The 12,296-nt window shown below is 45.2% G+C and overlaps 1 protein-coding gene across 2 annotated transcripts in view; it reads left to right on the top strand.

The window, feature by feature from the left end:
* Positions 1–11,890, top strand: part of HK2 (hexokinase 2) — a 69,815-nt gene extending 57,925 nt beyond the window's left edge. For both annotated transcript variants that reach the window (XM_010829694.1, XM_010829695.1), the window contains 8 exons: positions 259–407; positions 665–784; positions 3,357–3,452; positions 4,510–4,609; positions 4,708–4,891; positions 6,180–6,335; positions 7,468–7,701; positions 9,677–11,890. In XM_010829694.1, coding sequence (XP_010827996.1) covers positions 259–407; positions 665–784; positions 3,357–3,452; positions 4,510–4,609; positions 4,708–4,891; positions 6,180–6,335; positions 7,468–7,701; positions 9,677–9,821 — 1,184 coding nt within the window. In that variant the 3' untranslated portion in view covers positions 9,822–11,890. The remainder of the gene's footprint in view (positions 1–258; positions 408–664; positions 785–3,356; positions 3,453–4,509; positions 4,610–4,707; positions 4,892–6,179; positions 6,336–7,467; positions 7,702–9,676) is intronic.
* The last annotated feature ends 406 nt before the right edge of the window (positions 11,891–12,296 follow it).

Here is a 12,296-nt window from a genome sequence, read left to right as displayed (position 1 = left end):
TTAGGTAGAGCTTACTGTCTATCATGGAGAAGGAAATGGCAACCCACTCCAGTATTCTTGCCTGGGAAATCTCATGGACAGAGGAGCCTGGCGGGCTACAGTTCATGGGGTTGCAAGAATCAAACACAACTTAGTGACTAAACCACTGTCTATTATGCTGAGGTTGTCCAGGGCCTCCTGGGAGAGCTCCCCATTAGGGGAAGGTGACTGTCAGTCTCTTTAGCCCCAGTGAATTATCTTCCTGGGCTTATTTTCCAGAGAAAGGAGACTTCCTGGCCTTGGACCTTGGGGGTACCAATTTCCGGGTCCTGCTGGTGCGTGTGCGGAACGGGAAGCGACGCGGGGTGGAGATGCACAACAAGATCTACTCTATCCCACAGGAGGTCATGCATGGCACAGGGGACGAGGTAAGACAGGGGCTCCTCTGGGAGGGGACTCCGGGAGATACCCGCTTCTCACCCGGGAGGACAGTGCTTTCTCTGCTTTCTCCTGTGGTCCTGGGGAGGAGTAGGTGGGCTAGGGCTCTGGCTGGCCTTTACTTAAGGATGTGCCCGAGCTGGCTTTTCTCTTGGGTAAAGGCCCAGAGCCAGTGTTCTGGCCCTGCTGGGTGCAGCCTGCCCTGGCCCACCCACCACCCCGCTCAGAGCCCAACTTCTCCTTACAGCTCTTCGACCACATCGTCCAGTGCATTGCAGACTTCCTGGAGTACATGGGCATGAAGGGTGTGTCCCTGCCTCTAGGTTTCACTTTCTCCTTCCCCTGCCAGCAGAACAGCCTGGACGAGGTAACAGTGCTTTCCTGGAGGGCTCTCCATGGGCTTTACTAACTCTGAACCAGCCAGAGTTTTGAGCAAGGGAGAAAGCTGACCCAAGAGGAAGAAAAGACAGGCATTAGGGATCAGTCATGGGGAAGGGCTTTTTGATGGGAATGAGCAAGTCAGAGCTGGTGAGAGTGAAGTAGGTAACAATCTTTGGGATGACGATGATGATGCTGATAATATCAACAACTGACATTTTTTAAAGTATTTTGTGCAAGGAACTCTGCTAGGTTTCCTCATTTAACCCTCACAGCAACCATATAAGGTAGGTGTTTGTGTGCCCATTTTGCAGAAAGGAGAACCAGGTCTACAGAGAGGCCAAGTATCTTGCAGGTCATGTAGCCTGCGAGTGGCTAAGCCGTGATTTCATTCCAGTTTCTGGACACATGAGTCCATGCTGTCAGTTATGCTCAGCTGCGGCCCCTGTTCTGGGCTCGGGACATTTCACTCCATCCCCTGTTTGGATGTCGTGATATTTCCCTATTGTCGCCTTTGATTTTTATTCCCTGCCAACTTGCCTTGGGTGACTGAAGCAGGGGATAAAGATCTGGTGCGCTCGCAGCAGCCCTTATGTCACTCAGCTGAGTTTTGTAAATGCCTCCTAGTCCTCGCTCTGCGAGTTAAATTTACCCCGTGCACTGCTAGCACAGGTCAGGTGTTAGGAAGTCCTGGTAAAAACCCTGCCGAATCCGGTATTTCCCAACATCTGTTAACATTTGTCCAGTGTTAGTCTAGGATTGCTTTTAGTTTTTCCAGCTTCTTTGTCTCAACGTAGTATTTTTTTCATTAATGCATTGGTTTTCAAAGCCTTCTCATTTGCATCAGTTTACCAAAAGTACTTACCAAACATGTATATAAGCATTTATGTGATATTTAATGAAACATTGCTTATTATAACAGTCATTAGAAACAAATTAAGTTATTCAACAGTTGGGAAATAGTTAAGTCATGAGTCATTCACTGCCTCATATTAGTGACTAATTTTTTGGAAGGAATCTCAATGATTTGGGAGAACACTGGTGGTAAGACCAGAAAAATATTTTAAAGAAAAGTATAAACTCTATAATACAGAAATGTACAAAATGTGATTAATAGGAAGATAAAAAAAAATTCCAGTTTATATGCTTCTAGACTTCTACTGAAATATTTTTAACAGACTTTTCAAGTATACTTCTTCTAGTGAAATATTTTTAACAGACTTTTCAAGTATACTTTTCAAGTATAGCATGTATATATATGTTTATAGACGTATATATTCTTATATATTTATCTGGTGGCCCCAAGACATGTCAACTGTTTCTTTTCATGCCTGAATTGTAAAGTTCCAGGTCATTGTATTTCATTTACGCCATATGTTCTAAGTTTCTGTAAGCATCTGTAAGCATTCAGTCTAGAACTGTGAAAGCTAAGAACAAGAGACGTAGAAGCTGGGTTCTATCTGTTGTTCTGTCTATAAATTGGGTTCTGCTCTGCTGAGATCAGTCTGTTGATGAGGAAATCAGCAGGTTCTGAAGCCCAGAGGCCGCAAGATGCCTGGCTTAGCTGGTGGCCACGGGCAGCTCTCCCCAGCTGTTGGGGCCTCTGCATGCCGTATTATTTAACGACCACTTACAGTAATGTTATTTCAACATTCCGAATGGTTGAAAGTACCAAATACAAAATTTCATCAGAGATGTCAAGCTAATTTGTAAACAAGAAAATCAGAGTGGTTTGGATATAGGTGTGTAAACTAGGTCACTACTGAGATTGAACTTTGTTTTTCTGAGTTTCCTGGGATCCGAACACAGTGGGACTCGTGATATTAAACTCCTGGGCCGTGAGAAACCAAGCAAGTCCTGGAAAAACCATGCAGTGGGTAGATAGTAAGCACGTGGCCCTTGTTTGGGTTCCGGCCTCTCAAGAGTGGCGTGGGGGTCCTGGATGCCTATTCCCTGATGGACTGAAGCAGCACAGAGGGAACCAGGGAGCAGTATATGAAACAGCCCCCCATATTCAAAGCCATCATATATCTGCTCCTGAAAGGCCCTGTAACTCAGCAGAGGGTACTTGTTCACTTCATAGTGGAGTCTGAAAATTCAGAGACACAAACCGACCCCTCTGTGTAATGTTCAGGCAAACTGTTTTTCATGGTGAGGGCAGCGAGCGTATAGAGCTTAGCTCCTTGGCAGGGGCAGTTGTGTGGTGCTTATGAGCCCGTGCATTGGAGTTGGTGAGCCTGGGGGTGAGGGCCTCCTCTGTTCCAAGCTGCGGGCCTTGGGCAGTTTACTCCAGGGCCAGAGTTACCTGTAAAATGGGCACGATAATGACAGACGTTTCACACAGTTGCTGTGAGGATTAAATGGTGTAACATATGTGCTGTGCTTAGCCCAATACCTGTTGCACAGTAGGCCCTTCTAGTAGGTGAGACAGGTTTAGAATAACTTATGGGTGAGATGATTGGTTTTCAAAGGGCCTCTGATAACCTGTGAGGTTGACAACTAGAGAATGAGCCAAGAGTCCTTCTCTGATATCCACCTCCCTGCACATGTGTGATTTTTAGAGCATCCTCCTGAAGTGGACTAAAGGCTTCAAGGCGTCTGGCTGCGAGGGTGAGGACGTAGTTATGCTGCTGAAGGAAGCCATCCACCGGCGAGAGGTAGGGGAGGCAGAGCACGAGGCCTGAAGGGGTCTCTGTGTACAAAAGCGGGGGGAACTGTTAAGTGCAGTTGTGCTGGTCACAGGGATAATTATTGTAGTCCTTCAGCAGTTTGTGAGTGTCCATGGTCTGTCAAGCCTTCCTCTAGGCAACTGGGGATTCAGGAATGGCCACAAGCTCTCATTCTATAAACAAACCGTGAGCTAATGTCAGGTACTTTTGTGCTATGAAGGAAATGAAGTTGGGTAAGGACAGGGTGAGTGGGGCTGGGGAAGCGCATTCTTTTAAATAGTATAACCAGGGAAGGTTTCTGAGGAGGTGACATTTGAGCAGAGCAAATAAGCCCTGCTATATAAACTGTCAGTTCAGTTCAGTTCAGTTCAGTCGCTCAGTCGTGTCCGACTCTTTGCGACCCCATGAACGGCAGCACGCCAGGCCTCCCTGTCCATCACCAACTCCCGGAGTTTACCCAAACCCATGTCCATCGACCACCCAGCCATCCCATCCTCTGTCGTCACCTCCTCCTGCCCCAAATCCCACCCAGCATCAGGGTCTTTTCCAATGAGTCAGCTCTTTGCATGAGGTGGCTGAAGTATTGGAGTTTCGGCTTTAGCATCAGTCCTTCCAATGAACACTCAGGACTGATCTCCTTTAGGATTGACTGGTTGGATCTCCTTGCAGTCCAAGGGACTCTCAAGAGTCTTCTCCAACACCACAGTTCAAAAGCATCAATTCCTCAGCACTCAGCTTTCTTTATATAAGCTTTGAAAGTGAAGTCGCTCAGTCGTGTCCAACTCTTTGTGACTCCATGGACTGTAGCCCACCAGGCTCCTCCGTCCATGGGATTCTCCAGGCAAGAATACTAGAGTGGGTTGCCATTTCCTTCTCCAGGGGATCTTCCCAACCCAGGGATCGAACCCAGGTCTCCTGCATTGCAGGCAGGCGCTTTAACCTCTGAGCCACCAATAAGTTTTATACACATCTAAATCTCCCCTACATGTGTCTGAGGGAGAATATTGTAGCTCATTTGGGGATTGGGATCTGCTGTTGTTCTCAGGAGTTTGACCTGGATGTGGTTGCTGTGGTGAACGATACAGTTGGGACTATGATGACCTGTGGCTATGAAGACCCTCACTGTGAAGTCGGCCTCATTGTTGGTGAGGACTTGGACTATCTTTCCCCTGCAGGGTCACAGAGCCTGGGAGGTGGGGGATGGTGCTGAGGGAGGCCCTGACTGACCTCTCTTGATTGGCAGGCACAGGCAGCAATGCCTGCTACATGGAGGAGATGCGGAATGTTGAGCTGGTGGAAGGGGAAGAGGGGCGGATGTGTGTCAACATGGAGTGGGGGGCCTTCGGGGACAACGGATGCCTCGATGACTTGCGCACAGAGTTTGATGCAGCTGTGGATGAACTTTCCCTCAACCCTGGCAGACAGAGGTAGGCGCCCAGCTGCGTGTGGGCTCTGGTATGTTTATCTCAGAACTAAACAGTGATGAGACACCCACAACAGCAAATCCCAGGATGCTCATTCTCTTGAGATGTTAACAGAAGAGATTTCTTTGGAAAGGGCTTCTTCTCAGATACATCTGGGAAGTTCTGGGTTAAGTCCTTTTTGCCCTGTTGAACTGTGATGGTCTCGAAGTCCATTTGGGAAAACAAAATCACAACAGTTATGTTGCAAGGAGAACTGGAGTTGGTCACCCAGGTTTTAGAGGGATGAAAAGATCAAAGGGGGTTGCTGAGTAGCACAGAAGTTAGTATACATGTAGGAAGCAGCTCCTACTGTGAGGACTGGACAGGTGAGAGAAAGTGTTAAAACCTAGGTGTGGGACTTGAGGGAAAACAGACAGTTGAACCACTTGTTGCCATCAGGGTGAAGAAGCATTGGTGGGCCAAGGCAGGTAGGACCAGGAAGCGAATAGGAGCAAGCCTTTCTCCATCCATCCAGTGTATAGCATCCTCTATTGTCATCCTGGACAAGGGGGCAGCCCCAGCATCACCAAGCCCTTGTTGTGGTGGGGTCCCATTAGGAAGAGGTTGAATGTAGTGTTTCCTAATTGGATTAACCAGGGACTGTACTTCTGCGGATTATCCTTTGCAAACATTTGTCTATAGTAGAGGCCACAGGCTAAAGTGCCTCCAGGAACCAGCCAGACAACATTAATGAAAGAAAACAGGCTGGAGTAAGACAAGATTAAATGATGATGGAGTCTTGGTTGAAATCGAGAATGCTGATATTTTTAAAGGCACTAGGCAGAGCCGGAAGACCCTCAAACTATTGAGTAGTCACGTCCAGTTCTCTTGGCCAGTTTAGTTCTCAGCTGGCACTAGTTATTTAAGCAATAAATGATTAGGTTGAAGGGAAAGCATGCTAAATTCTCAGCAACATCCGGGATTAAGATTCAGTATCCTGCTCTTCTGGAAGTGGGGTGGGGTCTGGTGTGAGTTCCTTCTTGAGAAGTCAGGAATAAGCCTTGGAAGGAAAATGAACGCATTAAATGGAGTCAATTCAGGGAATCCCTTAGGCCTCAGGACACATTTTACTGAATGCTATGAGTCAGTACGTGTGGATGCCAGGAATCCTGCCTAAGTGAGTCAGATAGCATTTCCTGTTCCACTAGCGGGAATCTGTATGCTCTCTACCTTCTAATGTAGTGAAGACTGGTCTGTATCAGCACATCCTACACTTCTTTTTTAACCTCCATGAACATTACTTGCATTGCAGGTTTGAGAAAATGATCAGCGGCATGTACTTGGGCGAGATTGTTCGTAACATCCTCATCGATTTCACCAAGCGTGGGCTGCTCTTCCGTGGCCGCATCTCAGAGCGGCTCAAGACAAGGGGAATCTTTGAAACCAAGTTCCTGTCTCAGATCGAGAGGTGAGAATTTAGGGCCTGGAGTAGGATGGGCCATGTGTCCTTTTCATGGACAGACAAGCTGGGATTTTCACAGTTCAGGTACGATCAGGGTGTGGCTTACATAAAGGTCAGTTTAGTAGCTAACGTGTTTGTCTCTATATAGTGCTGTTTTAAAGTACTTTATGAACAATTGGCATTTTAAGGGAAAATATATGATATTCTCGTGAAAAATCATGCTGACCTGGATGAACCTGTGCAAAGCAGTATTGCTGGTTCTACACTAATTTCAAAGGTAGAAAGAAAGATAGCTGCTCACAGAATGTAAATGGGAATGCACAGCGGAAGATAACTCACCGAAGCCCCTGTGCTTGGCAAGAAGGACCTTCGTAACCACTGGCTGCAGTAATAGGCAACCAGGATCAAGTGGCACCCTGTGGTGGCTCATTAAAGCGAGGCCTTCTTCCCCAGTTTAATGGTAGAGAAGAGAAGTCTGCTCTAAATTAGAATGCTGAGTTTCAGAGCCTTCTGGGAATTAATGCTGTCATTAATATTACTCTCAGGCATATTGAAAAACAGGAACTAGACAGCCTACATGAGGGAGCCCTAAGTTATCTGCACCAGTAAACAGAATACTGTTCCAGTTTACATGTCTATTTTCTTCTTCTATATATAGAGCACAGGTAGATTCAGACCACTCAGAGTGGGGGAGGAGAAGTAGAAGAGGCATCTAATGTTGTTGTTGAGGCTCGTCCTGCTGGGCTGTGGACAATGAGAGATTGGACAGGAAAGGGCTTTGCAACTGAAAACTGTCATATATTAGCATCATCACTGTCTTTGCTATTTCCAAATAAGTGGAATCATGGCCAGTCCTTTTGAGTATCAGTTTTGTAGCAGCAGATACACTTGCCTAGATAAAGTGGAATGGGGAGCTGTTTCTTTGTGTTCCTGTCCATGTGGGCCGGTGTGATAAGCACTAGTTCCTGAATTGAGTTTAAAAATGGAACCACCTCTCACGGATGGTAGCTTTTACCCCCAGCCCTTGGAAGTCCAGGTCCCCCAGAACTGCTTCTGATGAAGGAGCCAGGCTCTGGAGTGGCAAGCCATCAGGCCCTCTGGGACGTCACTGACCACTGGCTGTCTCCTCTTGCCCCAGTGACTGCCTGGCCCTGCTGCAGGTCCGTGCCATCCTCCACCACTTAGGGCTCGAGAGCACGTGTGATGACAGCATCATCGTCAAGGAGGTGTGCACCGTGGTGGCTCGACGGGCAGCCCAGCTCTGTGGTGCAGGCATGGCCGCTGTAGTAGACAAAATACGAGAAAACCGTGGGCTGGACACCCTCAAAGTGACCGTGGGTGTGGACGGGACCCTCTACAAGCTACATCCTCAGTGAGTGCCCAATCGCCACTCTTCCTGCCCACCTTTCTCCCCACATCTCTTCATTCTTTGCCTGCTTTCCTTTCTCTTTATTTTATGGCAAATTTTCAGACATTCCAAAGAGTATATATAGTGCATATATTATAGTTTAAAGATTAATAACTAGAAGTAGGTCTGTGTTTTACCATCCAGCTTGGAAGCCCCCTGGGAGCTCCTCCCAGTTGCACCCTTCATTTTCCCCACCATAAGTGCTGAGGTGATTAAGTTTGTCACTTTTTTCCTCCCATATTTTATATATGCATCTATAGTGTTTATTTTTACTTAATTTTTTTTGGCTGCACTGAGCAGCATATGGGATCTTAGTTCCTGGACCAGGGATCGAACCTGAGCCCCCTGCATTGGAAGCACAGTCTTAGCCACAGGACCACCAGGGAAGTCCCAGCTTTACTTAATGTTGAATTTACCATAAGGGGAATCCCATGGCATCTTTTCTTTTGTGACTGGTTTTTCTCACACTGCATGTATGGTTTTTAGATGCCTCAACACTGAAGTCTGCAATCATAGTTCATTAATTTTCAGGGCTGTAACCTTTGAGTGACTAAGCTATAATTTATCCTAATGATGAGTATTTGGGTTATTTCTAGATTTTGACTATTTCAAACAGTGCTTCTGCCAATGTTCTCGTATGCGGGAAATCTGGAGCATTTTTTTCCATCGTCTAGGGTAGGAGTTGGCAGCTTATAGCCACAACTTTTTGTAAATAAACTTTTATTGAAACACAGCCATGCCCACTTGTTTATGTGTTGTCTATGGCTGCTTTTGGCTATTAACAGCAGACTATATGACCACAAAGCTCAAAGTATCAATTGTCTAGCCCTCTATAGAAGCAGTTTGCCACCCTCATCAAATTCAGTATGGAAATACTGAAGTCCTTTTTCTTTTTACTCTTTCTTCTGTCTTTGTCCATCTCTTCCCCTTTTGTCCTCTCATCACTATTTCTCTTCTCCTTTCTTCTCTCACTTGCATATATTTTGAATAAATTGTTTTAAAATCAGGATATACCTCAGTCCCTTTCCCGTAGAAGCTCTTCAACTAAAACTTAAAAGAACAGAGCTGTGCCCCTTGCTCAGCGGAAGGTAGGATGGAGAGACTCATTGATTGACTTGTCATCTGTGTCACCATGATTGTTTCAAGAAGTTGAGAAGCTTGCCCAGAGTCTACAGTTCGTGCAAAGAGTGGACCCTGAGAAGCTCTAAATTTCTCTTATTGATGTTCAGTGTCATTGTGATAACAGGAACCTCAGTCTCAAGTGAGGGTTGGAAGTGGGACAGAAGTCCAGCCACTAGCACTGGGGCTTGATGTTAGGACCTCCATTCTCAGCTGCCAGTGGGGAGGAGCAACCTGACCCTGCTCTAGTGGGTAGATAATGGCAAAGGGTCTCTTCCTCTAGTCCCATGTCAGGAAGAATCTTTGATTCTTGTCATCTCCCAACAACACACTCCTAAGTCTGCTCCTTTTGCCTTTAATGAAATTTTGGGTGAGACATGACTCTGATATGAGTTAATATCTCTGGAAAGTGTAGTATCACATGTATGGGACTTGGTCCTCCCCTCTAGAGCTGATGAACAGGCACTTCTGCAAGCCATGCATAAATGACTGCTCTTTTAAGAACACAGCTGGCCATAATGTCAGGCTTTTGTCCTAGAGTTGAATCTTAGCTTCTCACTTAGCTTCTGTTGCCCACTGTGACATAGAACTTGGGCATGTTGCTAGTCTCTCCAAACCTCAGTTTTCTGAAACACAATACATAGTGTTTAATACTATGGTATTTAATACTATGGTATTAAACTAGGATGGTAGCTATCATCCTCTTCTCCATCTCAATTATTCCTAGGTTTCCAGCATCACTTCTTAGGGCACTATCTTTCAGGACACAAATCTATCGTGACTAAGATATTTTATTCTGTCTTCCTCCCAACTTTTTCAGCTTTGCCAAAGTCATGCATGAGACGGTGAAGGACTTGGCTCCAAAATGTGATGTATCCTTCCTGGAGTCAGAAGATGGCAGTGGGAAGGGGGCAGCTCTCATCACTGCTGTGGCCTGCCGCATCCGAGAGGCTGGACAACGGTAGAGCCCCTGCAATTGGAAGGACTTTCTCTTGTTTTCCTTCTTTCCTGCTTTAAATTATAAGATGCCATTCCCCTTGTGTCAGAAACAGACCCCTAGGCTTTTCCTTGGCAGAGAGGACCTCATTGGACTAGGTTTTGTCTCTGTCTACTCAATGTAGAGTTTGGTTCCCAAGCCTTGGCTCTCCTGAGATAAATACAATTTGTTCACACTTTTCACAACCATTACCATTGATTTTCTTAAAACTCGAAAAAAGGATTTAATCTTTAGTAATCCCCCTGGCCAAATTCTATGCCCCTGTATAATCCTACAGGATGGGGACAATAATAAAAAATATGTTTGCTTCACCTTGAAGCCTGACCATGACATTTTTATGTGGAAAGCATCCCCCAGCTTGAAGGTTGGTGCTATTTCTCCTCTCAGAGAGCTGAGAGGTCTCCACTGACTTGAGCCTGATCCTCCCACAGGCAGGGAGGAGGGGCGGCAATGGAGGGGAAGTCCATGGATAGCCATCTGGCAGCCCCTCTTCAACCTCATCTATAAGCATTTGCCTAGTGGGTTCCAGTGGATGCCGTTCCTGGAATCAAAGCATCCTGAGTCTGATCAAGCTAAACCAAAGCCTAGAGTCCTGGGAGTAGGTTCACAGGTCATCAGTAAGCAGTGGACCTTTGGGGGCGGGAAGACTTTTTGGTCTGTTTTAAAATTTTTTCCTGCAGAAGTGGAAACACTGTATTTTCATTTTAATTTATATTTGAAATGTATTTAGTTCATGAAGTGCATCTGCTCCTTCATCTTGACACTGTATGATCCTTTATATGTAATGTATTTATATGTTCATTTGTTATGTCTATAAATACACAGGGTCTCAATAGATCAATGTAGTTAAAAGGATGGAAGATGAAGATATACTGATCGGTTACTAGAAATACCTCATTCATATGCAGAAAGAGAAGGAAAACATCATTAAAGTGAGCGAACAGTCAAGCAGCTCCTCCTTTCCCTGCAGACTCAGAAACTTGGAAGGTGTCTGGGGATAGCGTGAAGGGGGTTGTGACTGTGGACTGAAGAAACCACACCAACTGATTGCTCCGTCTAGAAACTTTTCTGGCACAATATTACATGAGATGTTAACAAAGGAAACAGGAATCATTCACTGCTTAGCAATCTTCTGTCTTAGGGCAGTTAGTAGTATTTTAAACCTCTCTAACAAGATAAAGGAAGTCACCAAAAATATTTGCAAAATGGTCTAATTGTTGATAGCAAACCAAAACCAAACTGTTAATCAAACATACAAAACTTCAGGGACAGCATGTTTGGTGGATTTGTACCCTTCTAGCAAATTTCACCTTGGGTTTGTTTTGTAAATGTTCTATAAGAGGTATTGTCCACAGACTTCTAGGCTAAGCTGTTTTTACAAGAAGTATTTATTTCAAACTGCTTGGGTAGAGAGGGAAAGGGACCTAAAACCTTCCTTACCCTACTTTTTATAGTGCAGTTAATCCTGAATCTGAGAGCCCACTTCTGCCCTAAAATATTAAATCATTTTAATATTTTTATTTAACCCATATACTTCATAATAAAGAGGGGAAGGCCTTTTAACAATGTTGAGTAGGATACAAGGATCAAAACAAAAATGGAACGACACAACTCAAAGCACCCAAATTTTGCACATTTATCAAACTTGTAGTGAGAACAGTGTCTAGATTTGTGTATCACTAAGGGATGCCCAAGAAATAGAAGTGAACTTTAACTTTTAAACTTGAAAGATTAGGCACCATCTATGAAATTGCACATTTTTAAAAGGTAGAGCTGTGTGTGTGGCTTCTAAAACGGAACGGTGGAAAATGTGTTTTGAATGGTTGTGTTCCCAGTTAGGTGATAGTTCGTTGCTGACGCTGCTTTGCCTGTGTAAGTATATTGACTCAATCTATGACTGCGATGTACTCAGTAGCAGATCATCTCAAACCCTTGAGCACTCAGTCTAGTGAAGATGTTGTCATGTACAATAAAGAACTAGTTGGATTAACTGTGTGATGTTAACTATTATTAATAAATTTTAACATTTTTCAAATATTTCACGTGTGATTCATGAGACTTTTCAAGAGTGCAGTCATCTTTCAAGCATATTAGTATTTCCTAACCTATCTGAGGGGCTTCCCTAGTGGCTCAGAGGGTAAAGCATCTGTCTGCAATGCAGGAGACCCGGGTTCGATCCCTGGGTTGGGAAGATCCCCTGGAGAAGGAAATGGCAGCCCACTCCAGTATTCTCGCCTGGAAAATCCCATGGACCGCAGAGCCTGGTAGCTACAGTAATTGCTGAGGGTTTTGGTTTTGACTACACGTGCTTGACAGGCATGTGGCCAACACTTGGCCTTGACGCCAGATATTTCTCACTCCGGAAACACAGTGCCAATGGAATGGGAAGCTAGATGATTTTTCCTAGGCTGTGTTTGAGCCCCTGGATTTCAAGCACCGCTGA

This window comes from Bison bison, unplaced genomic scaffold (genome assembly GCF_000754665.1).
Source record: "Bison bison bison isolate TAMUID 2011002044 unplaced genomic scaffold, Bison_UMD1.0 scf7180017864508, whole genome shotgun sequence".
In the NCBI taxonomy this organism is placed as follows: Eukaryota; Metazoa; Chordata; class Mammalia; order Artiodactyla; family Bovidae; genus Bison; species Bison bison.
This window is presented reverse-complemented; position numbering and strand designations above follow the sequence as displayed.